Source organism: Podarcis pityusensis, assembly GCF_964106645.2.
Source record: "Podarcis pityusensis genome assembly, chromosome: 8".
NCBI lineage: Eukaryota > Metazoa > Chordata > Lepidosauria > Squamata > Lacertidae > Podarcis > Podarcis pityusensis.
The window spans coordinates 28,978,629-29,002,949 of record NC_138033.1 but is presented as its reverse complement, the minus strand read 5'-3'; the positions used below and the strand labels follow the sequence as shown (position 1 = coordinate 29,002,949).

At 48.9% G+C, this 24,321-nt stretch overlaps 2 protein-coding genes and 1 long non-coding RNA gene across 15 annotated transcripts in view; 1 reads left to right on the top strand and 2 right to left on the bottom strand.

Annotated features, from left to right (window-relative positions):
- Positions 1–4,117, bottom strand: part of MAP7D1 (MAP7 domain containing 1) — a 56,727-nt gene extending 52,610 nt beyond the window's left edge. For 6 of the 13 annotated variants that reach the window (XM_081018300.1, XM_081018306.1, XM_081018312.1 and 3 more), the window contains exon 1: positions 3,457–4,116. In XM_081018300.1, coding sequence (XP_080874426.1) covers positions 3,457–3,520 — 64 coding nt within the window. In that variant the 5' untranslated portion in view covers positions 3,521–4,116. Of the gene's footprint in view, positions 1–2,027; positions 2,089–2,758; positions 2,916–3,456 lie in introns of those variants that run through there. The other 7 variants (XM_081018307.1, XM_081018302.1, XM_081018305.1 and 4 more) reach the window with 5 other exon arrangements.
- Positions 4,118–4,410: 293 nt separating this feature from the next.
- Positions 4,411–24,099, top strand: LOC308483995. Its single transcript, XR_013989857.1, has 2 exons — positions 4,411–4,706; positions 23,355–24,099. It is a non-coding gene; the product is annotated as an uncharacterized lncRNA (long non-coding RNA).
- LOC308483987 (uncharacterized protein) overlaps positions 22,388–24,321 on the bottom strand; it is a 20,938-nt gene continuing 19,004 nt past the window's right edge. The window contains exon 15 of the mRNA XM_081018448.1: positions 22,388–23,052. Within this exon, the coding sequence (XP_080874574.1) occupies positions 22,765–23,052 (288 nt within the window). The 3' untranslated portion in view covers positions 22,388–22,764. The remainder of the gene's footprint in view (positions 23,053–24,321) is intronic.

Sequence of the window (24,321 nt, the reverse complement as noted above, 5' to 3'; positions counted from 1 at the left end):
GAGAGAATGTGGTCCTCAGGCTGAAAATAGAGGTTCAGATGCTGGGGGCTGAACTTGGGACCTTCGGTATATAAAGCATGTGCTCTACGGTTGAACCACAGCAGTATTGTCTGCAATGACTTGGCAACAGTTCTACTGGAGTTTTTCCCAATAGTAGCAGAAGATGCCAGGGATTGAACCTGGGACCGTCTCCGTGCAAAGCAGAAGCTCTACCACTGAGCTATCTCATCCCTAGTGCACATGCACAGGGAATCCTGCGCACAAACATTAAAATGCATCATGCGGACGTGGTACAAAATCCTCCATTTCATACACTATAGATGCTGAGATGCACTCTGAACTGTTGAAAACCTACTGTAGGGCAATTATGGTTTTCTATCCTATCTTTAAGCACTGCCTTGGCTTTCAGATCCATGGAGGATAAGCTGCTGCATAGGAAACAACCTAAGGAGCAGGCAGAGGAAAGTGTTATCCTCAACATGTCAACAAGCATGACCCCATGATCATGCTGCAGGATATTGGAGGCTATGAGCTTCCCTTCATATATACCATCCATCACCAACACACAGCCCACATTGCTTAAGACAACTACAAGTCATACTATAGGGGCAAGATCCTGCATGGCCCACACACAGGCACACAATTCAGGCCCAGAATACAGCAACGCAGAGTTCGCCTGCCCCATAGCTTGGAATGGTGCAAACGACTGAGAGGTCTCTCCAAGGGCATGGAAATGATCTCCAGGCACTTGAGAGAGAATCAAATTAGCACCAAGGGGGCCTCCTGTCAAGCAGCCTCTTAGGAGAAGGGGAAGGGAGGGGGGAAGCACCACCAGGTCACATTTTCTTGCGGCCTTTATGCTGTTCATATTCCAGCCTTTGCCTGCATGTTTCCAGACATTTTAAATCCCACAGTGTGCAGTTAAGTCTGGCTCCAGATCCCCTGTGAGGTTTCTATGGGAAGTAGCAACTTGGGGGGTGGGAGTGGCTTCTTCCACCTCCATACCTCAGAAATAGGGAGCTACTTCCCATTGCTTCTCCCTAAGCACACACTTTAGAAGCCTGGAAATTTGGGCCAGGCTTTTCCAAACCTAAAAAAATAATTAAAAATGAATCCAACCTCATCCAGTCAAGCCTGTTGGCCTGGATCCAAAAACTGGGATTTTGTTCAAATTGATTTCCACACATCTGCATTCTCAGAGCGTCTGCTTTGCATGCAGAAGGTCCCAGGTTCAATCCCTGGCATCTCCAGGGAGGGCCAAGAGAGAACCCAGCCTGAAACCTTGGGAAGCCGCTGCCAGTCAATGCAGACAATAATACTGAGCTAGATAAACCAATGGTCTGACTCAGTATCAGTTAATTCCCTGTGCCTTTGTCTCTTTCTGCATCACCTCTGGGCTACCCCAGCCCAAAAACCTAAACACCTTCTCTTACCCAGCCCTTCCTACTTCCCCATGTAAAACCTCCGGTGCTTTCCAGTAAATGCACCACTCGCTGCCTATAACACACTCAACGCCATCACTGGCAGTGAGTGATGATAGGAAGTCCCCCATATCCCACTGGTTTGCCACTCCTCTTTCTTGTTGGTTGTTTCTTCCTTGCACTCAAGTCACCAGTTACTTGGCAGGAGTCAGCAAAACCCAAAATAAGACAACTCACAGACACTGCTTCATCTGGCCAGGTCCCAGGCATGCTATTGAGGCCTCAGAAGGCAGCCACACCCCTCCCTACTTAACCCAGCATTTGCCAATTTCATGCCCTTCGGAATAGCCCCCTTGTTACTTCCAGCCTGCATTTCATTTGGCAAGATTACCCACTGCGTAACTACACCAAAGTAACAATCTCACTTTCCCAACATTCAGGGAACAAAACCAAAGTTCGCCAGTCGAGAAGAGATGGTTCCACTTTAGCTCAATCTTCCATCCCGGGGGGGTGGGAGATATTAGTAGCCCCACAAGCTTCTGACAAAAGGCATAACCAAGAACTTCAAACCTTAGCAGTTCAAAGTAAGTTGCAAGGCGAACCTACTGATTCGTGAGATCCTTAACACTGGACTCTGCTTATTTGCTGTCATCTTCTAAAGCCTGTCTCCGAAACCAAGGACAAAGGAAATGGCCAAGCCCTGAAGTTTTCAAAGGAACTTTAAGCCCCAAGCTGCAGATGATTTCAGAAAGCAGGCCTTTAAAGAGTTCTGGACAAAAAAACAAAAAACAAAGCAGAACTCCAAAAAGAAACCCAGAAAGCAAATTCTCTACAAATGAAGCAAACACATACTCACACAAGCACACAAAACGTCCTGTCCAAATTCTAGCCAACACAGCCCACCCACATGTGTGCCGGCAAAAATTTCCAGGCTGTACAACAGAGACAGGATGTTGCCCTTGCAGACAAGCAGATATCTGCTGTCTTGCGGGAAAATGGCAAAGATTATCTCTCTCTATTTGACTGCACACACACACACACACACACACACAACTGGCAAGATGCTGAGATTCCGACAAACTTCACTGGCAGAGGACCAAGAGTTCCATCTCAAAACGTTCCCCAGGGACAAAAAAATGACCCTTTAATTGGAGAGCCAGCCCCCAACTTTTCCCTCCAAGCGGCAGGGAAGTTTAATCCATTGTGGGGCTGGGCCCTGCCCCCCTTCCCTCCCGAGTCCACCCTCTCACAAAAACCCCAGTCGCACAAGCAGGAGCAGAACTAGGCCCACGACGGAGCCCTTTCCGTGGCCACCCCGGGGTCCTGGCCCTGGACACCTTCAAATTCGGCTAGGTTGAACTTGGATCGGCTTTTCTTTTTTCTTTTTCTCAACAGCGACCAGGGGTTGACCTCCCCCACCCACAAAGTCAGAAGAAAGGGGCAGGTGGTCTCCTCGAGGGCTTGGTCGCCTCCCAAAGGCAGCTGTCGGGAGGAATGCCAATCCGGGGTTGGGTAGGGCTTCGGACAGAGGGTTATTTATAAACCCCACATGAGTGACCTGTGGAAGGCCGGGCACCCCCTGCCTCAATATCACAGCAACGTGGCCTCCAACCGGCCCCCCTCCCAAAATGCCCCCTTCCCTGCATGGGGGATAAGGAATCCTAGTTAAAGAATCAATACTGTATCCTTCTTCACATCCATCCAGCACCCCCGACTCCCCCCTCCCCAAAAGGCCCCTGTAGCAAATGTCCATCAGGCACAGCCAACCGCACAGACAAAATAGCCAGGCGATGAGTTCATGTTTTTGGAAAGGGGGGAGAACAATTAAGAGAACGAATGTTCTACAACTTGCTACAGCAAACATACACCCCGGACCCCCTTATCTGTGCCCACTCGCAGATCTGGGTGGAAATCCGGACACAGATTCAAAGTCTGTTGTCTCTTTCCTCCTGTGCCCCCGCCCCGCTCCGCCGCCCTTTCAACAATTTGCAACATCATCCTCTAAAAATGACTTCTTAGCAGAGCAAATATTTACCTCGGATATCATCCGGCTGTTGCTTCACCGAAAAGGCCTTTGCTGCCTCTTCCTTCTTCTCCATGGTGGCTTCTGTTTTTTTTTTTTGTTTGTTTTTTTTTTTTTTGAGGAGGTGATGGATAGGATGGGTGTGATTTCCCTCCCCCACCTTGTCTTTCTCTCCGGGTTTTTATTAATCCCTCCCTCCCGATCCTCTAATTTCTAAAGTAAAGCAGAAATAAAACATATAATCCTATTAGAAACAAAAATAAATCAAGCCCTTCCTCTTTTTTTCATTCCTCCTCCGCCTCCTCCTTCTTCAAGATGATTCCAGCTTCCACCACAGTTTCCGGGCGTGTGGAGGGTGGAGAGAGAATATCCAACAAACTTGCTTCCCGCAAAGAGACTCATAAAATTATCTTCTCCGAATGCAACAATATTGGGGAGGAAGCCCCCCCTCCTTCAAATAAAAAATCCTTCTAATTTCCCCTCAGTGCTGCTGGAATTTGAAAGCGGGGGGGGGGGGCAAAAATTTTCAGCCAGGGAGACTGAAAGCAAATCAAGGGATATATATATTAAAATATATATTTAAAAACACCACCAGCATAAATCAACCCCGTCCCCCCCCTTGTCCAGTTGCAGCAACAGCAGCAGCAGCTGATATTGCAAAGAGAGTTCCAACTATTGTACAGTCCCTGCCTAGTCTGGCCTCTGAAGCTGGGAGCTACCATGACCAGTGAGACAGAAGGGAGGGGTGGCAGCCTTGTTTTACACTCACGTCATGCTCACTTCAGCCCGACTAGAGTATAAAGACACATACAGTTGGGGAGCCGAAATTATTTGGACAACGTTTCAAAGCGCTTGGACACCGAAACTAACAGAGGAGCTTTGGGAAACCCAGATTGCCAAACGCACGCACCCCTCTTTGCTTTCGCCTCTTGGTCGCCGCCGTGAACATGTTGAGACTCTGAAAGGGTGACTCATTTAGCAAAAGGGGGAAAAGTTGGTGGGGGGAGAGAAGAGAGAGGATGTAAGATGAAGCCTGTTTGGGGGAATTTCCAGGGCAGATGTGGGGGGCGGCACTCACCACTTCACTTCCTTTACCCGTCATAACAGAAAAGTATGAACAGGCATTAGACGGGGGGGGGTGTCTTTAACTGTTCTTGTGAGGACTCCCAGCCGTGGGTCTTCAGTGCCACAGCTGGGCCTGACCGCGTGTGCACCACCACCACCACCCCATCAATTTGTCATGCTCTCCTCATCCTGATCTGGTGAGTAGGGCTGTCAGCTGTTGCGTTAAAAAATTACGGGGGGGGGGGACGGGGACAAAAAGCCCGGCCACTTCGAGCCAGGTGCTTCAGAGCATATGCAGAGTTGTCTTCCCCAGAGGGAAGCATTTTCCTTTTCAACATTATCCAAAGGAAAGTGTCTGTGATGGACATGATCCATCCAAACACTGTTCAAAGGCCTAGTGTCATTTGTCTGAGAAAAGAATTGTTTATTTTGTTTCTTTGCTTTTAACAAGGGAATTAGTGAACACAGGATCTCTCCAGATTTGTTGGGACACCAAATTTTACCAGCCACATAACCCCCCCCCCCATATTTTTATTAGCTTTCAGTGTAGCAAAATACAGATTCAACCAGCATAACTTGTATAACCAGTGGGTAAGGAAAGTATGCACGTTCTACAGTATCAAGAATACGTCATTTCACATTTTTATTACTTTTCTTATACATGTTATTATTTTTCACTGATGGCAGCCACATAAAGAAAATGAATGAACAGGAGCCATGAGCATGTGCAGAGCGTGCTTTCAGTTCAGAATTGAACCAGCTTTCCAAATATGTAAATTGCTGTTCCCCCTTAGTTTGCACCTGACCCTTCTGGAAAAGTAGCACCCTTTGCCTTTAAATCTACCTTAAATTAGATAAAATAAAAATAAAAAAACAAACTTGTAAAGTGCAGTTAGTGAATTGTAACGAAACTATACTCCTTAACACTCTCACCACTTGTTTTTAGTACATTTTATAGATGCTGTAGGGATTCCCGTGCATATAGAACTGGGGTGTGGCAGTTCTTCAGGATTAGTGAGCATAATAATAAGCAGTAAAATCATCGCAGGATGTGGTCAAGAAATCCAGGGTCCCACTCAGCAGAATGTGCAGGAAGACCTCCAGATGCACCAGGGTTGGCTTTCCTACATTTTGAAGTGACAGTAATGCACATTGCCATTTAAAAAGCCCCGCCCGCACCCCCTAAGACCATTAAGTCCAGAATCTAACATTAGCTAAATGCACCATCACTGGGTATAATTTTGTGTTGGTAGCATTAGTCAAACGGGGAAACAGAGATCACATCTGCACCACCCATTTAAAGCTCTCTTGTGCCACTTTAAGAGTAAGGGTGCTGAGCATTGTAGGTCTGTGACAAAGAAACACTATGCTTTAAATGCATGGTGTGGATGTGACCAGCACTTCCACTGCCGCATATGAGCTACAGGGAGGGCAGTAGGTCAATGGCAGAGCACTTCCTTTGTATGCAGAAGGTCCCAGTTTCAGTCCTGAGATCTGCAGATAGATATTGCAAATGTCTCCTGTCTGAGGCAGTTGGGTTCATATCAATACAATTGAAACATGACGGTAGTCATGGATAGATGCATCCCTGGCTGCCACAGCAATTCTCTCCCTTACCCAGTCTGAGGCTGTTTTGAGAAAAGCAGGACAGGGGAACTTGTGGCCCTCCAGGATGCTCATCCGCTCAGGCAGTGTGAGCAGTCCTCATAGAATTGTAAAGTTGGAAGGGACCCAAAGGGGCTGATGGGAGTTGTAGTCCATAAATATCTGGAGAGTCCTAGTTTCCACAGACCTGAAGTATAAGAACAGGAGAACACCCTTGCATTCCATCCCCGGTGCAGACTGTGCCCAGAAATTTGAGTAAGTCTTTAATATTCCTCCTTCCCCGCCTTCAGACCAGGCATAGGCAAACTCGGACCTCCAGATGTTTTGGGACTACAACTCCCATCATCCCTGACCACTGGTCCTGTCAGCTAGGGATGATGGGAATTGTAGTCCCAAAACATCTGAAGGGCCGAGTTTGCCTATGCCTGCTTCAGACTATAAAAATAATAGATTTGTGTCCAGTTACAGAGGAGTACAGTAGCTAAATAAGCTGGCAAGAGGAGGCTGTGGTTAAGGCAGAGGCGGGGGGGGGGCGCGACAACGAATGGAAAGACATCTGCTGAAGAGGTCCTACGTTGGGGCCAGGAGGAGGATTGGAAAACTGTGGGGATTCCTTCCCATTCCATGATTGTATGCAGGGGCCTGCCTGTAGGACATGGCAATGGAAGAGCATTAGCAACAGAGAGGCAGAAACACACAAGGGAGAAATTGATCTTCCTGGAGTGCGATTCAAAATCCAATCTGGGCAGTTTAGTACCAGGCCCTGTGTAACTGAGGAGGAGGAGGAAGCTATCTGGGGACAACGCCTCTGGGATGGGATTAAAGGGGTTGGATAATATGTGTGGGGCAGATGAGACTGGAGGGATGTCCTTCAGGAAGCACACTCTCCCCAGCATGAGAATAAGGTCAGGCACCTTTGTGCTGATGTGCTGAAGCTCCGCTGGAAGAAAGTGGTGTGTCTTCTGCCCTCGAGAGCTCAGGGCAAAATAAGACTTTTTAAAAAGTGCCTAATTCCCACTGTAGAAGCTTGCCACTGAGCAACAAGCACATCCAGCTGACTGGAATCTTTCCCAAACACACTAGCCAGGCAGGTTTCCTGATCCCTGCTCTCTGGAAGCATAGGTGCTTGAGCATGATTCAGATAAAAGGAATGGCTGGGCACCGATGAGTTGGCACACTCAAAGCGTTTCCTATTATCTGAAGCAGAGAGAGAGAGGAAGGGACACCACGTCATTTGCATGACACACACCAACTTCAGGTGTGGCTCAATAGGTGAGGGTGTTAAATGGGGCTTTAGGTGGAGCAGCCAGTGTGGTGCCTTCCAGTTGTTGGACTCCAGCTCCCATCAGCCCCAGCTGGTATGCTCAAGGGTCAGGAATGATGGGAGGCTGTAGTCCAATAACATCGGTTCCCCCTATGAGCTGTTCCCAGCAGCAAGGCCAAACTCCAATGTTCCTAGAATTGCCTGGGTTTTTAACTGGCCCTGTGTCTTTCAACAGCAGCTGAACACCTGTAAACATTTAGCTGTTGACGTTTTCCCTGCTAGGGAGGTGCAGTGATGCAGAAAGGCTTGCCTGCTTCCGTGTTGGGCGAAAGATTCCTGCATTGCAGGGGGTGGGCTAGATGATCCTCGTGGTCCCTTCCAACTCCACAGTTCTATTATTCTATATCAGTGTGTCGGGCCGCAGTTAAAGCAGGGGTGAGGAGAGTAAGGCCCAAAGGCCAAATGGGGTCCTCCAGGCACTCTGCCTGGCCTTCGGGACTCCTTCCAGGCCACACACCCTCCCCAGCAACTCACTTACTTTGCATCCTCCTTAAGGGATTATGCCTGGCTGGAATGTTTTCTTCAATTCTGACAATGGTTCTTGCTTGTTTGGATGGTGGGCAGAGAGGGATGTGGGAGCACGGAGAGAAACTAGCCTACTGTACAAAAGTAAAATTCATGTTTGCTGCTCTGCCCACATTTGCCTCTGGCCCTGCCCACCCTGGGAACACGGCCCCCAGGAATTTGCCCAGAAGGGAAGGTGACTCTTTAGTGGGTTTGAAAGCAACTCTTCCACATCACAGATCTCTAAACCAGACCTTCTTTCTGAAATCATCTCCCGATTCACACTTCATTCCTGCTTCTTCCTTAGAGAGCTTTAGTCCCTGGCAAGTCAACCTCTCTTAGCACCACCTGTGCCATTGCATCTGCCACCAGGAATAGCAGCTGCTGCCTTCTGTGCAGGTGTGCAGGTGACCTTTTCCTAACTGGCAGTGGTTCACTGCTCCCGCTTGAGTCTCCGTGGCTTTCAGGATGGAGAACTGCAACTTCAAGGAGCTCTCTGGCAATGCACAAGGGGCAGGAATTGTCACTTTTTTTTGTATTGGCTGTACTCCTGAGCCTTCAACAGCAAGCTGACACACAGAAATTTAAGCAACTGAAGCTTGGTGTGTGTGTGTGTGTGTGTGCGCATCAAGCTCCTGTTAAAGGCCCAGAGGCAAGGCCAATAAAATGTGGCAACCTAATCCATGTGAGATCCTCCACCCATCCATGTTTTGCAGGTAGGATGGGAAAGTGCCTGGCTTGTTTATCTGAGCACAGGAACTCCTGAAACAGAAAGTTCTGAGCAGAGGGCTGTTCAGATGCTACATTTTTCTGTATTACCTTGCCCTTTGTTTTTGCTGGGCTTCTGTGCTTTAAATAGGAAAAAAAAACCTACACAAGAGGCAAAAGTCCCAGACCTGGAACTCATGCCATTAACAGCATCTTTCTGTTGGCACCTATTGAATTTCTGTCTACCACGTACCGTAATTTTCGCTCCAAAACACGCACTTTTTTGCTCCTAGAAAGTAAGGGAAAATGCCTGTGCGTGTTACGGAGCGAATGCACTCAACCGGAGCCATGGCTGCTGTCAGTCAAGGAAAGCGGGAGCTGCTTGCAGGGCTTCTGTCCCGCTTTGCGCGGCTCTAGCTTTGCTTGCTTTACAGCCAGGAGGAGGGGGAGGAGCCGAGGAGGAGGGAGGGAAGGAGAGCCATGGCAGCAAAGCGGGCAGCAGCCGCTTACACGGGAGGAGGGACAGACGGGAGCCATAGCGAGCCGGAAAAAGCGTCGCGTAGCTAGCAACAGCTGCTGCAGCCTCAGCTAGCAAAGGTCCGTGCGCTCTCTAAACGGAGCAATGGGGCTGCAGAGGGACGGCAGGGCACAGGAGGGCTCTGAGCCACGAGCGCAGTGAAAACCAGTAAAAAAGTTTTTAAAAAGGCTGCTGGGGACAGGAGGGCACGGGATGAGGGAGAGGGGGAAATTACTATTCTCCCAGCGTCTCAGCTGATCCGCTGAGCAGGACTTGGGTTGCAGGGGAGTCGCCATTAGCTGCGTAAAGCAGCAAAGAGGGAGAGAAGGAGCAAAGCGGGAGAGGAAAGGAGCTGCTTACACTGCTGTAAGTGGCTGCTGTCCGGTTGGCGCCTTTAAAGCAACAGTGCTCTTTAAACCCCTCTCCTGCATTATTAGCAGCATCCTTCTCCACACACCCCACGCATGTTCCTTCTCCCCTTAAACCCCTCTTCTGCATTATTAGCAGCATCCTTCTCCACACACACCATGCGTGTTCCTTCTCCCCTTAAACCCCTCTTCTGCATTATTAGCAGCATCCTTCTCCACACACCCCATGCGTATTCCTTCTCCCCTTAAACCCTTCGCCTGCATTATTAGCCACATCCTTCTCCACACACCCCACGCGTGTTCCTTCTCCCCTTAAATCCCTTTTCTGCATTATTAGCAGCATCCTTCTCCACACACACCATGCGTGTTCCTTCTCCCCTTAAACCCCTCTTCTGCATTATTAGCAGCATCCTTCTCCACACACCCCATGCGTATTCCTTCTCCCCTTAAACCCTTCGCCTGCATTATTAGCCACATCCTTCTCCACACACCCCACGCGTGTTCCTTCTCCCCTTAAATCCCTTTTCTGCATTATTAGCAGCATCCTTCTCCACACACCCCACGCGTGTTCCTTCTCCCCTTAAATCCCTTTTCTGCATTATTAGCAGCATCCTTCTCCACACACCCCACGCGTGCTCCTTGTCCCTTGAATGCTTTTCCTTCCCTCCCCACTTGCGCAATGGCATAAAAAAGTGGTTACAAAGCATGGATCCACATGGATCCTCAGGATTTTTGCATTGGGCTACCCCAAACTCACCGTCAGATCACGTCTGTGGCCACAGCATGAACCACAAAAATCATACATCCACTGTTTTGTTTAGAATATTTTTTTCTTGTTTTCCTCCTCTAAAAACTACGTGTGTGTTATGGTCAGGTGCGTGTTATAGAGCGAAAAATATGGTAATTGTGGCTGCACTCTGAATTGTGGCCAGCTTACCCTGATCCTACTTCTCCTCCAGCAGTGCATCCCTGCATAAGAGGCAAAGGTTTCCTGCGAAACTCTAACCAGCCCCGGCTGCCTGCCTGACTCAGCGCCAGGAGAATGTTGTAGGCAGGGAAGCAGGTCAGGGTGAAACCTGACTCGCCCGACAGAGAGACAGGCCTATTCCAGAAGCACATGGCAGAGATGAATGAGACAGACCTGCACAAACTTGGGGGAGACTGAAAATTTCAGCCACTGAAATCAAAAGGCATTTTCCAGTGGTCCGTTTGTCCTGGCAGGTTCAGCGATTTGTCACCATGTTGCACTGCAAGGATTGTGATTGCTCCATTGTGAGCCCAGAGGAGAAGCTCAACATCACAAAATGTACTCATTTTAGAAGCCCACAGCCAATAGTGGGCAGAGTCTTTCCCAGCCCCTACCTGGAGGAAATGCCGGGGATTGAACTTGGGACCTTCTGCATGCAAAGCATGTGCTCTACCACTAAGCCACCATGTCTCTTCCTTTTACCTGACCATTTGCTTCCTGGAAATAGTTCATGAGCCCAGGCTTGCTTTCTAGCTTTGCTCCAGTCTCTCTTCCTCCTTGACTCTTCATGTCCATCACCTATTGTTTCCTCAACTCCTTGCCTTTTAGGCTACTACATACTGTTTAGGTTGACCCACATGTAGCCATCCTGTCTCTCCACCAGCCCTTCCGGCACAACCATTTTCCTGTCTGCATAGCAACCAATTTCTCCTCATCTTACTTTTGAGACCTCAGCTCAGTTCCCCGCCTCTTCCATCATTTCCACATCCTCCTTTCCTTTCTCAACCTGCTTACCTCCTGTGTATATTATATTCCCTCCCTAGACCTCTTCCCAGTCATCAGCCATTTGTTAGGTGAGTTTTTAATGCCAGCAGGATTCCCTTCCCTCACAGAAGTTGGACCGCAGACAGCTTTGTTCCCTGAGCAAATAAACATTCCAAGCTTTCACCGCAGCTCAACCAACCCATCCGCCTTAGGTACAAGCACAATGCAGTAAAGATTTTTCACACAACTCTCTTTATGTGCTTGAAGCACATGCCTATTATACCAAAACTAATGATACCCATCTTCAGATATCTGAAGGGCTGTCACATGGAAGATGGAACGAGCTTGTTTTTTCCTGCTTCAGAGAGCAATCGGTTCAAATTACAAAAAAGCAGATTCCAACTAAACATCAGGAAGAACTTTCTGGTGGTCAGAGCTGTTCAACAGTGAAACAGTTTCCCTTGGGAAGTTGTAGACTCTCTTTCCTTAGAGGCTTTTATTAACCAGAGGTTGAATGGCCATCTTTAGCTGTGATTCCTGCATTGCAGGGGTTGGACTAGATTACCCTGGGGGGGGGTAATCCCCCTAGCTTGCCTTCTCCTTCTTGTGTGCAGCTTTTGGCAACATGGCCAACATTATTTATCATTGGAGATAGTGTGAGTTTGGGGTGTTGTTGTTTGCATTTTAATCTGGTGTTAAATGAAGTTCAACCGCTGCTCAAACAATGTATTGAGGCACTACATTTGACTTTTCATGTCAGACCCCAAAGTTAGAATTTCATCAGGAGAATATTCTCCACCACACTCCTGCAGTGACAAGAGATTCCCCTTTCAGTGTAATTTTCCTCTGTGCCATCCTTAAAGGCACAGTGGTCCTCTCTGGGCAAAGCACCCAGCTGCCCACATAATTCTGCCCAGTGGTTCCCATAAGCTCAGCATGTTCATTGCCCACATCTCAGGGCTGACCTTGCCTGGTCCCTATACTTCAGAGGTGAGAGAAGAACAGCTTGCATCTCACGTGACGTCCTGGGGCTCTATCATAATTAACTCATAGATTTTTCCATAAGTCCCAGAAGGGCAACCGCTTTTGAGAGGAGGCAGGGCAGGAACTCAATCTACAGAAAAGCTATATTGATTGATTTTCCGGTCATTATATAAACCCTGCTGACCGGCTACACTTCCAGTCACCATCCCAACACACCACAGGCAGTGGCTGATGATAGCCGTGGCAGCCAGGAATATATGAGGGCAAGCTTTTCCCATCTCTTTCTTGCTACTGTGCCAGGAAAAGCTGGATGCTACATTTCTGCCTGGAAGGATGCTGTTAATTACATTGGAACTGGTCCAGTAAAAAAAACCCAACAACTATCATTGGCAACCTTAATTAATCTCCCCTCCGTCTGTAGCACTTTCATGTTTGTTTGTTTTAAACCGCATGAAAATTCACATTTATTTTTGTACACATTAGCAGTGGAGAAGCCAGTGTGGTTTAGTGGTGAAGAAGTTGGACTAGGACATGGGAGACAAGAGTTCAAATCCCCGCTCAGGCATAAAGCTCACTGGATGACCTGCAAAAATAGTAGCAGATCTCTGACCCCCTGTGACCCTGGACCTCTGTGAACTTCTTTCAAATAGGTTGCTTCTTGAATCTTGTAGGTCCCCTCGAGCAGATGGTCTTAGCAGCTTCCGGCTCCTGCAAGACTCCTGAAGAGGACTGGCAGCAATACAAGAGAGACAAAGTCTTCTCTCTCTTGTAGTCTTTGTTTCCAAGGAACAGAATCCAGAATGTGTAACTATGCAGGCGTTAGGCAGACTGGATCCTGAAATTTGTCAACAACAGCATCCACCCCAATGGTGACCCTGTGAAAGCACACCCCATTCCACTTCCTTGCATACAAGCACATGGCTCCCATTAATTCCACTGTTGGTTGTGGAGAGAGAGAGAGTGAAGCCTGCCCTCTAGCCCTGACGTTGGTGACCTGATGTGTGTGCAGTGTGGCATGTTGCATCATCCACCTCACCTCCCAGGAATCTTTACAAAAACATGCCAACACACACGCACACACACCAGTCATTTTTCAAGTAGCTTGCTACACCTTCATGTGACATCATCACTCTTTCTCTCCAGGAAGGCAGCTGGCCTGATCCTGCTTTCAAGCTACCTCACACCTGCATACCTTAGATAAGGGGAATCAGCCCTTAGAAGTACACCCATCCTTTTGGAGCAATGCATCAGTCATTCCTGGCTCACTAAGAGAGTCTGGGGGTACCCCCTACTGAATTCCACACTGCTTCCTGGACACCCTTAAAAATACCATTGCTTTTCCGCACTCCATTTCACTAGCTTGTGCAGTTTGGTGGGTTCAGTGTCCAAAGAACAAAACATTGTATTATTTATTGGTTGAAGTAGTTTCACCTCTTAGGCTTGAAGATGGATGTTGCCCTCCTACTCACCCTCTCCCTTTGAGGATCCAAACGATGCTTTAATAGTCCTTTGAGAAGTACCCCAAGAATCCAGCAATGTAGTGAATCAAAAAGATGCATGAATCTGCCAGCTTGAATAGTCAACATTCTCCCAAACATTTGAGAACCTCTCAGGTTCTCCCAATTCCCCTCTTACCAACGATCAGTATCTGCCATCACCTAGTAAAGGCATAAAGAAGATTGCTGCCTTAATTTTTGTATATGCTCAAGCCAGTCTTGGTCTTAATTTGGGCAGCTAAAAAGGCAATCGACTGGTAGCTGGACTTGATTCCTGGTCTAAGTCACCAACTTGGGCAAAATCTTGGTCCCTCAGCCTCACTTAACCATCAGAACTGGGAAAGCCATGGATGGCATGCATATTTATGGTATGATAAGGTCAAAGCACATAAAGCATTTAAAAACCACATTGTCAGGAAAGCGCTGTTTAATGTTTGGATAAGATATAAGGATTTGTTAGAAAATAAAACCCCAAGGTGGCTGTCACCAATGGAAGCGAAAGCCTTGAAAAAGGTCAATATGGAGGTCAAATGGCCGAAATATTGGGAAATTTTGGAACAAGACGGAGATAGACTGAAATCGCAGAGTTTTGAAAAACTAAAAAACAAAGTGCGAGACTGGCTTCATTATTATCAAATAATGGAGGTATTTAAATTGGACAGGAAAATTGGCTTCCAGGTGGAAAGATCCAAATTAGAAACAGAATTGTTAGAACCCAATACTAAGAATTTGTCAAGAATGTATAACTTGCTGCTGAAATGGAATACTCAAGATGAAACGGTAAAATCGGCTATGATTAAATGGGCACAGGACGTTGGTCATAACATTATGTTTGCTGACTGGGAACAGTTGTGGACCACAGGTATGAAATTTACGGCATGTAATGCCTTAAGAGAGAATATTATGAAAATGATATACAGGTGGTACATAACCCCAGTCAAGCTTGCAAAAATCTATCACTTGCCCGATAACAAATGTTGGAAATGTAAAGAAATTGAAGGTACATTTTTTCACCTTTGGTGGACGTGCCCAAAGATTAAGGCTTTCTGGGAAATGATATATAATGAATTTAAAAAGTGTTATGTACTGAGTTGAATAGGATCCAAACTGTAGCAGTCTGATTGGTCCTAGAACAATAGGATCCAAAAGGCAGCAGTCTGATTGGTCCTAGAACGATAGGATTCAGAATGCAGCAGTCTGATTGGTCCTAGAACAATGCAGCAGTATGATTGGTTGGCAGGAACCACCCAATCCTGCTCCAGATAGAAGTGAATCCACAACCTGATTGGCTTACAGTAGAATTCCAGAATTAGCCAATCATGTGCAGCCCATTGTGTAAATAATGTATATAAAGCAGATACTGTGAGGGGACATTTATTCATTCCTCCTCACCACTATGAGCTGAATAAAGAGCATGAAATCACTTTGCGACTCTGAGTATATTTCACTGGCGACGAAGGTGGGATCCCGCTGAGCTGACTGCCACACACAGCACCGCAGCACCGCCAACTGCCGCACCGCTGCCTCGCACCGTGTATCCAGGCTTCAGCTCCGGGGCACAAGGAACTCAGAATGGCAGCCAACAGCAGCTTCTCGCCATTCAACCCAGCATCTGGAGACTGGGAAGCGTACGCCTCCCGTTTCACCTTCCTCCTAGAAGCCAAAGGGGTCACCGACGAAGAAGACGCCAAGAAGAGGGCGATATTCTTCAGCGTCTGCGGAGAGGAGACGTTTGAAATCGCCCGGGCTCTCCTTGCGCCTGAAGACGTCGCTACTGTTCCATACAAAACAATAATGGAACAGCTGAAGGGGCACTTTTCGCCGCAGCCCTCAGTGGTGGCTCGTCGAAATGCCTTCTACGCAAAGCGGCAAGCCCCTGGGGAAACCATAACTGGGTTTGTGACCTCTCTCCGCCAAGCCGCCCGGTTCTGCAACTTCTCAGAGCTGGAGAACATGCTTCGTGACCGCCTCGTCGGTGGCCTGAAGGATGAGAAGCTGCAACGGCGCCTCTACGCTAAGAAGGACCTAACGTTCCAGGTCGCTCTGGAGGAGGCCCTGGCAACAGAAGCTGCCGAGAGGTCGACCCAAGAGGCACGGCCGAGCCTGCCATCCCAACCGAGGGTCCACCATGAAGACCTCACCGACGACTCAGGATCCGACAGGGAGGAGGTGCACCGAGTACAGCAGCGCACTCAAGCAGCGCACAGACCACAGCTGCCTCGACGAGAAGGAGGGAACTGCGCAAGCTGCGGGGAGAGTCACGAGAGGAGGACCTGCCGTTTCCGCAACGCAGAGTGCAGGCAGTGCAGAAAATCGGGACACATCGCCCGGGTGTGTCGGGCTCGGCCCACCCGACACCAGGCATCAGATGACCAATCCAAGAGCCCCAGGTCCCGGGGCCCAACGCACCAAGGCAACTCGACGGAGCTCACGGACTTCCAGGTATACCAGTTGCCCCACCCCAACGTAGAGAAAATTTATGTAGAGGTACAGATAGAGGGGGCCCCATGCCGCATGGAGCTTGACACGGGTTCAACTCTATCCATAATCTCGGCAAGGACCTTAAGGAAACTGTGTCCCACTGGGGGTCCCAAACTCAGGCCGGCCCCATTCACCCTCCGGGACTTCCAGAAACGTAAGGTCCCCACAATGGGGGTGGGGACCTTCAGGGTGCAATACCGAGGGCGGACGCGGCAACTGGACTTGCTTGTGGTCAAGGGCCCCTACATTAGCTTACTGGGATTGGCATGGTTTGGACCACTGGGGCTAGCTGTCACCGGGGTGAACCACACTAGCTTACAAGTGGACGTGGACGCCATATGCAAGGAATTTCCAGGGGTTTTCGATGGGAAATTGGGACAGTATACGGGCCCCCCCATTGCGCTACAGCTTGACCCCGCAGTACGACCGGTCAGGCTCAAGGCCCGCCGGGTCCCGTTCGCCTTGAAACCCCGTATAGACGAGGAATTGGACCGACTCGTAGAGCAAGGAGTGCTGGAGCCGGTGCCTAATGCTCCCTGGGAAACCCCAATCGTCACACCCGTCAAGCCTAATGGTTCGGTCCGCATCTGCGCAGACTACAAATGTACCATAAACAAGGCCCTCACGGCCCACGCATACCCAGTGCCAGTGGTCAGCCATGTCCTTGCCACCCTGGCTGGGTCGAAAATTTTTGGCAAGCTGGACTTGGCCCAAGCATATCAACAGCTGCCAGTAGATGAGGCCACAGCAGAGGCACAGACGATTGTGACGCACAGAGGAGCGTTCAGGGTAAAGCGGCTGCAATTCGGTGTCAGCGTGGCACCAGGCATATTCCAGAATATAATGGACTCTCTCCTTAAAGGGATTCCTGGCGTCACCCCCTTCTTCGATGATGTGTTGATTGCCGGCCCCACACCAGAGGAGTTTGAGGACCGCCTCCGCACCGTTCTGCACCGTTTCCAGACGGCGGGTCTCAAGGTGAAGCGGGAAAAATGTCTACTAGGAGTGCCTCAGGTGGACTTTCTGGGATTTATGGTGGACGCAGAAGGGGTCCACCCGACTGGGGACAAGGTACGGGCCATTTGTGATGCCCCAGCGCCCAAGAGCAAGACTGAACTTCAGGCCTTCTTGGGACTATTGAACTTTTACCATTCCTTCCTTCCCCACAAGGCGGCGGTAGCGGAGCCCCTACACAGACTCCTGGACAAGCGGGCCCCTTGGGTGTGGGGCCAGCGCCAGGAGGCCGCATTCCAGGCAGTCAAGGACTTGCTTGTCTCAAACTCGGTCTTGGCACACTTCGACGAGAGGCTGCCGGTGGTGCTAGCATGCGACGCCTCACCCTATGGCATTGGAGCTGTCCTGGGGCACCAACTCCCGGATGGAAGAGAGGTACCGGTGGCGTACTTTTCCCAGACACTCAACACAACCGAGCGGAACTACTCGCAAATCGACAAGGAGGGTCTGGCAATCGTAAAGGGAGTAAAAAAATTCCATGATTTCTTGTACGGGCGGCCCTTCACCGTGGTGACTGACCACAAGCCGTTGCTTGGCTTGTTTGCCCCTGAAAAGCAGACCCCCCAAGTGCTGTCTCCTCGCGTCCTCAGGTGGTCAATTTTCCTTGCCAGCTACCAGTATGCACTGATTCACCGACCTGGGAAGGCGATGGGCCATGCGGACGCCCTCAGCAGGCTACCACTACCGGAAACAGGCCCTGACCCAGCACCTGCACAAGAGGTTATGAGCCTGGAGCTGCTTCCCGACCGCCCCATTCAGGCACAAGAAGTTGCACACCATTCCAAGAAAGATAGGGTCATCTCCCGGGTCCTGGACTGGGTGTGGAGGGGATGGCCCAGCAGCAGCCCCGGGCCAGAATTCGCCGGCTACACAACCCGCAAACATGAACTGTCGGCCCACAAGGGGTGCCTGTTATGGGGAAGCAGAGTCGTTGTTCCCCAGCCCCTCTGCAAAAGGGTCCTCACAGCCCTACACGAGACACATCCAGGGGTAGTAAGAATGAAGGCCCTTGCCAGGAGTTATGTGTGGTGGCCGGGGATCGATGGAGAGATAGAGGCCTGGGTCAAACACTGCCAGGCCTGCCAAGAATCCCGCCCAGATCCCCCAAGGGCCCCAGTCCAGTCCTGGGAGTCCGCCCGAGCACCATGGTCACGCCTGCATGTGGATTTCGCTGGCCCCTTTCAGGGGAAAACATTCTTCATAGTGGTGGACTCCTACACCAAATGGCTGGAAGTCGCACTGGTACCGTCCACTTCCACGTCCGCAGCCATCCGGGTACTACGCAGGCTGTTTGCAACCCACGGGCTCCCTGACACTCTCGTCTCAGACAACGGGACTGCATTTACGTCAGGAGAATTCCAAACCTTCACAGCGCAGAACGCCATCCGCCACATCCGTTCGGCGCCGTTCCACCCTGCCACCAATGGCCAAGCAGAACGCATGGTGCGGACCACCAAGGACACCCTTCGCCGCATGACGCAAGGGGACTGGGAGTACCGCCTTGCCACATTCCTTCTAGCACAGCACAGCACCCCCAGCTCAACGACTGGCCGGAGCCCCGCTGAACTACTAATGGGTCGGCGCCTTGCAATCAGATTGGACCGCCTTCACCCCGATAGAGCTCAGGATGAGGTAGTGGTGGGGGAAGGCAGGAACCCCCGGACCTTCGAGGCCCAGGACCCAGTGTACGCAAAGAATTTTGGGGCAGGCCCAGCATGGGTACCCGCCACAATCACCAGGGTCACTGGCCCCGTGTCGTACGAGGTGCTAACGGATGGGGGGCAATGCTGGCGCCGCCACTGCGACCAGATACGGCGACGATTCCCGGGAGAAAACCAGGAGGAGGACAGGTCAGAGGAGTCCCAAGGGAACAGCGGGGCAGTGAGGCCCATAGAGCAGGAGGGGCCAGCAGGAGAGGCAGAATCAGTAAATACAGAGAGGACCCGTGAGGCCGAAAGGACACCGGAACCAGAACCACGACTGAGCGAGCCGGTTGCACCAGACCAAACAGCCGCATCACAGCCAGCATCCTTGGAACACGAGCCAGAACCCGGAGCCCGGACCAGGGAACACCCCAGGCCACAACGCACACGTAGGCCGCCGGCATACCTTGAGGACTATGAATGCGACCTCCCGGGCAGGACTGGAACTTAGAGGGGAGGGGTGTTATGTACTGAGTTGAATAGGATCCAAACTGTAGCAGTCTGATTGGTCCTAGAACAATAGGATCCAAAAGGCAGCAGTCTGATTGGTCCTAGAACAATAGGATTCAGAATGCAGCAGTCTGATTGGTCCTAGAACAATGCAGCAGTATGATTGGTTGGCAGGAACCACCCAATCCTGCTCCAGATAGAAGTGAATCCACAACCTGATTGGCTTACAGTAGAATTCCAGAATTAGCCAATCATGTGCAGCCCATTGTGTAAATAATGTATATAAAGCAGATACTGTGAGGGGACATTTATTCATTCCTCCTCACCACTATGAGCTGAATAAAGAGCATGAAATCACTTTGCGACTCTGAGTATATTTCAAAAAGGTATTTAAGTATACCTTCCCTAAGAAACCAGAGGCCTTTCTCCTGGGCATAGTGGGCCAAATGGTGTTAAAAAAGGATAGAACTTTCTTTATGTATGCAACAACAGCAGCAAGAATACTCATCGCAAAGTATTGGAAGACACAAGAACTTCCCACGCTGGAGGAATGGCAGATGAAATTTATGGACTATATGGAATTGGCGGAAACGACTGGCAGAATCCGTGACCAGGGAGAAGAGTCGATGGAGGAAGACTGGAAGAAATTCAAAGACTATCTTCAGAAACACTGCAAAATTAAGGAATGTTAGAGTGATGTTGGACTGAAAATAAGTGGTTTCCAGCTGCATAGGTTAAAGTTAAGGATAGATTAAGATTAAAGATTAAGATTAAAGAAGTTTAAAGAAATGGAAATTTGATTTTAAAAGGGAAAACTTTAAAGTTACAGGATATTAAGATCAAGGATTAGGTTTAAAAGAGTTGAAGTTATATATTTTAACATTTTATTAAATTAAAGATTGGGATTAAAAAAGTGGAAAAGAAACTGCTGGATAAATAAATGTGGATTGGAATACAAAAGAGGGAGGTATGAGGAAGTCCAGAAAATAAGTAACTTAAAATTGGTAATGGAAAAGAGAGTTCGTTATTAATTGCTTTGTGTTTATATTGTTAAGTTTGGTATTGTTTTTTGTGTGTGTTGTTTTTCTTTTTTCTTTGTTTAAAACCTTAATAAAAAATTATTTTAAAAAAAAATAAAAAAAATAAACAAAGAGAAAGAAAAAAAAAAAGAACTGGGAAAGCCAGTTCACCACCTTTTAGGCCAGGTGTCAGCAATTTAGGCCAAATCTGGTCCCTCTGGGATAGGTAAAATAAAAGCCCCTCTGGCCAAACCTTTTATTGTGCATGCTTGCATGATTTGTACTCAGGATGGTATTTGGGCAGTGATACACAATTCCCACTTTCAATACGGTTTGCGCCTACAAAAGTTTTGGGCCAGTTATATTGCTTCTTTCCCCATCACTGCATCCTGCAAATGTTCGGGGTACGTGTGCTGTTCCAATTGTTGCACTGCAGTGAAGAGTACCCCTCCAAACAGCAATAACGTAGTAACATTGGGGAAGTATCGCAGAACAACCAATAAAGCTGAATGATGTGTGGGTGGTCCAGTGTAAATCCACCACTACTACAGCATCCATGACACCTGCAAGAAAGAAAGAAAGAAAGAAAGAAAGAAAGAAAGAAAGAAAGAAAGAAAGAAAGAAAGAAAGAAGCAAGCCCACCAGTCTGGGGGAGCCCTTAGCCTACCACCTCTCCCATCTATAAACTCCAGAGGCAAAAGGAATTTGTAGATGAAGATGGAAACTGGCCATAGACATTGTAGGGATGAGGATTGTTCCTAGACAAACATACGCCATGTGGTCCTCCAGAAAGCAGAGCAGCTAGCTAGCCTCATAACCTTATGTTAAGTGGGAAGGTGGTGGAAACATGTGCAAAGCCTCCACCTGGTGGACTCACGGTCACATTGCAATATTTCACAGTGGAAGAGAAAGGGGAGAAGTGGGGACTGCTATCAGCCCCAACCCAATCAAAGGCTCTTGATTACCTTGGACAAATTTAGCAAAGCGCTGGTGGTTGAGAGGAGAACTAAGAAAACACAAGAAGTGGCATGGTACAGGTCAACTGTGCTCTGACGCACACCATTTTTAAACAGATGCCTGGCAGAGGGGAAGAGCCACCATAGCTCATTGGCAGAGCATCTGCTTTGTATGCTGACGATTCCAGGTTCAACCTCCACTGCCTCCAGTTTAAAGGATCTCAGGTAACAGAGACTGAGAATTGATGCTCCCCAGCGAGACCTGTGGCCTGGCATCATATACGGCAGCCTCATATGTGCAACAGTCAATTTATGGGGGAATAACTTTTTTACATGGTTTTAACTGCCATGGCTTCAACAAAAGAATCCTGGGGGTTGTGGCTGTATGAGGATGCTGAGCATTCTCTGTAAGTGATAAGGAGAGAGGGACAAGGACAGTTCCCTGGGGAGACTAAAAACAGAGACATGGCCCACCTCTTAATGGAGGCTTCTCAGTTAGGGTGAAAGGGGCACTGCCCCACAGTCTGCCCGCAGCCAGCCACCACTTGCCTCTCTTCTTACCTGCACCCACCTCAAGGGTTGGCACTGCCTGTCAGCTTCCTCCTCCTTAGTCTGTTGCCCTTGCAGAACTCAGCAGGGAGGAGGATGGGGACAAAACTAGAATTACCTGGCTCTGCCCATAACTAGCTCTGGAAGACACTCAAACTCAAGACGAAAGGGAGAAATGAGCTAAGAGGAAGGCACATTTGGAAAACCCTCACCATGATCAACTCCTGCTGTGGAAGGACGTGTGGATCCAGAATCGAACTCCACAGTCACCTATGGACACACTGCTAAGACTGTGTTCATGGAAGACAATCTTACTCGGCTATGAGTGATCGCCAAAGAAGAAAAGAAAAACTGTTGGCTTTCCTGCTTTCTGCCCTAGCAGTTCCAGTGGATGTAAGTGCCCCAAACCCCACCTCCAGGTGCCTATGACACATGAGATCAGACCAAAACAAGCATCTTTCAAGCATCTTCCACTTCCTGCTATTTGAGCCCTTTATTGCCTATTCAGTTTTAGCAAAGCTAGCTGAAGACATGATCAATGACTTTAAAAAGCAAACTGTAATCCTTTCAGAGAACCTTCTGTTATCCCAGAACCACCTTCTCCAGATCAGCCCCAGCCTCACCAGTGCTCCACTGAAAACAGCTCTTGTCGCCAGGCCACAAAAACAAGGCTGGCGTATATCCAGAGGGATATTACCCTCTCCCACAGTTCATAGGGCCTCACAGTCTCTCCCTCCTCCTGCACATTTTTCTTAATGCAGAAACTCATCTCATATATACATGGCCTGACCGAGTAACATGCCCTTTTGCCTTTCAGGGGCCTCCTCCCTCATCAGTTCCGATGACTAGCATTGGATGGTGCGGCAGGCCTTCCCGGAGACTGTAAAATCAGCTTGCAGGATGTTAGAAGGGGCCCGGGTTTCTTGGAAGGGCTGCTGCCCCCCAACAAAAAGGGTGAAAGTGCCAGGCTCCAGGCGCCACTCCCCAGCCCAGATGGCTCTCTGGCTGAAGTCTAACTGGAAGGGTACTTTCACGGCACGTCCCACAGGCACTGGAACACGGTGGAAGCCAACCAGCTGCCAGCGAGGCACTGGCACGGATGCCCCTCCCCAGCGGAGGTAGAGCTGCACCACCTGCAGAAGGAAGGAACTGTTAGGAGGAGAAAACCCCAAGGCTCTTTCTTCTAAGAGTTTTCACCCCTGCATGTGTTGGTGGTGGAGGCAGCAGCACTGTTTGGAAGTAGCCTGAACTGCAAACTACAAAAGGCAGATGCATGGGGATAATGTCCCATCTACCCGGAGACAAGGACACCAAAACACCCTCTTCCCCAAACCTCACCCACTAGTTCCAGATCTGAAATACATGGCCTATATAAAATGATGCATTTTGACATAGATTCTCTTGCATGGTTTATTCTACTTCTGCTTATTGTAAGGAAGAGCAACACTGACCTCAGAAGATCCATCCCAATCTCATCAAACCAAAGTGGCTGAAGGTGCTTCCTGGCTCCTGCTATTCAGTAAGCTGCAAGTGCACTTGGGGCAGGGAACAGGAACCAATTTCAGGCTCATGCTCAGAAATCTCCCTGGCTTCCAAGATCACAGCAGGAATTTCACACACTTCAAGCATATCTTCACAGCCGTAAGGGCTACAAACTTGCTTTTTTAAATGGATGTAGATTCCACAGTCTTTTTCTATGCTTAGCCCTAGATATCATTGGTTCAAACTCCCCATTAAAATATTGGGCAGGATAGATGGCAATGATGCATGGGGGCATACCGCATTAATATATTTCCTGTTACTGTCTGCTCACCGAGAAATTGCAAAAACCTGGAAGCTGGCAGTCAGCTAAACATTTGAGCAATGGCTTCAGAGACTTTTGCATATTCCACTTGCAGAAAAATTGACTTTCAGCATAAAACTGCCCAAAGGCAAAACCATTTGACTTTTCTGCTACTTGGAGCTCACTTCTGGAATACGTTAAAGGGCATATACAAGGTCTCCATCATTTGTCTGCCTTCCTGAGACGGTGGAACACTGGCTGAAGTGGCCTCTGTCATTTGGACTCGAAAGTCTTCTGCTTTAGGTATCCTCAAAAGCTTTTCAACTGCTTGCTCTTCTGTTAACTTCTATATTGTTGTATTGTTTTCTCATGAAAATCAATTTTATATATATATATACATTAGCATGGTATGGCTTTCCTCCCCCACCCGAAAATTGGCTTTGGGCACATCAGGAGAACCCCCAGAACAGCAGGAGGAGGAGAGGGTGGATTGTTCCAAACGGAGGGGAGGGGGGATTTTTCCATCTGAAAAAGCTTGCACTGATGGAATGATTGCCATAGCGCTATGGCAGTGGTTGAATTCCTCCCTCTTCTCCCTGCTATCCCAGTTTGTGGGCAA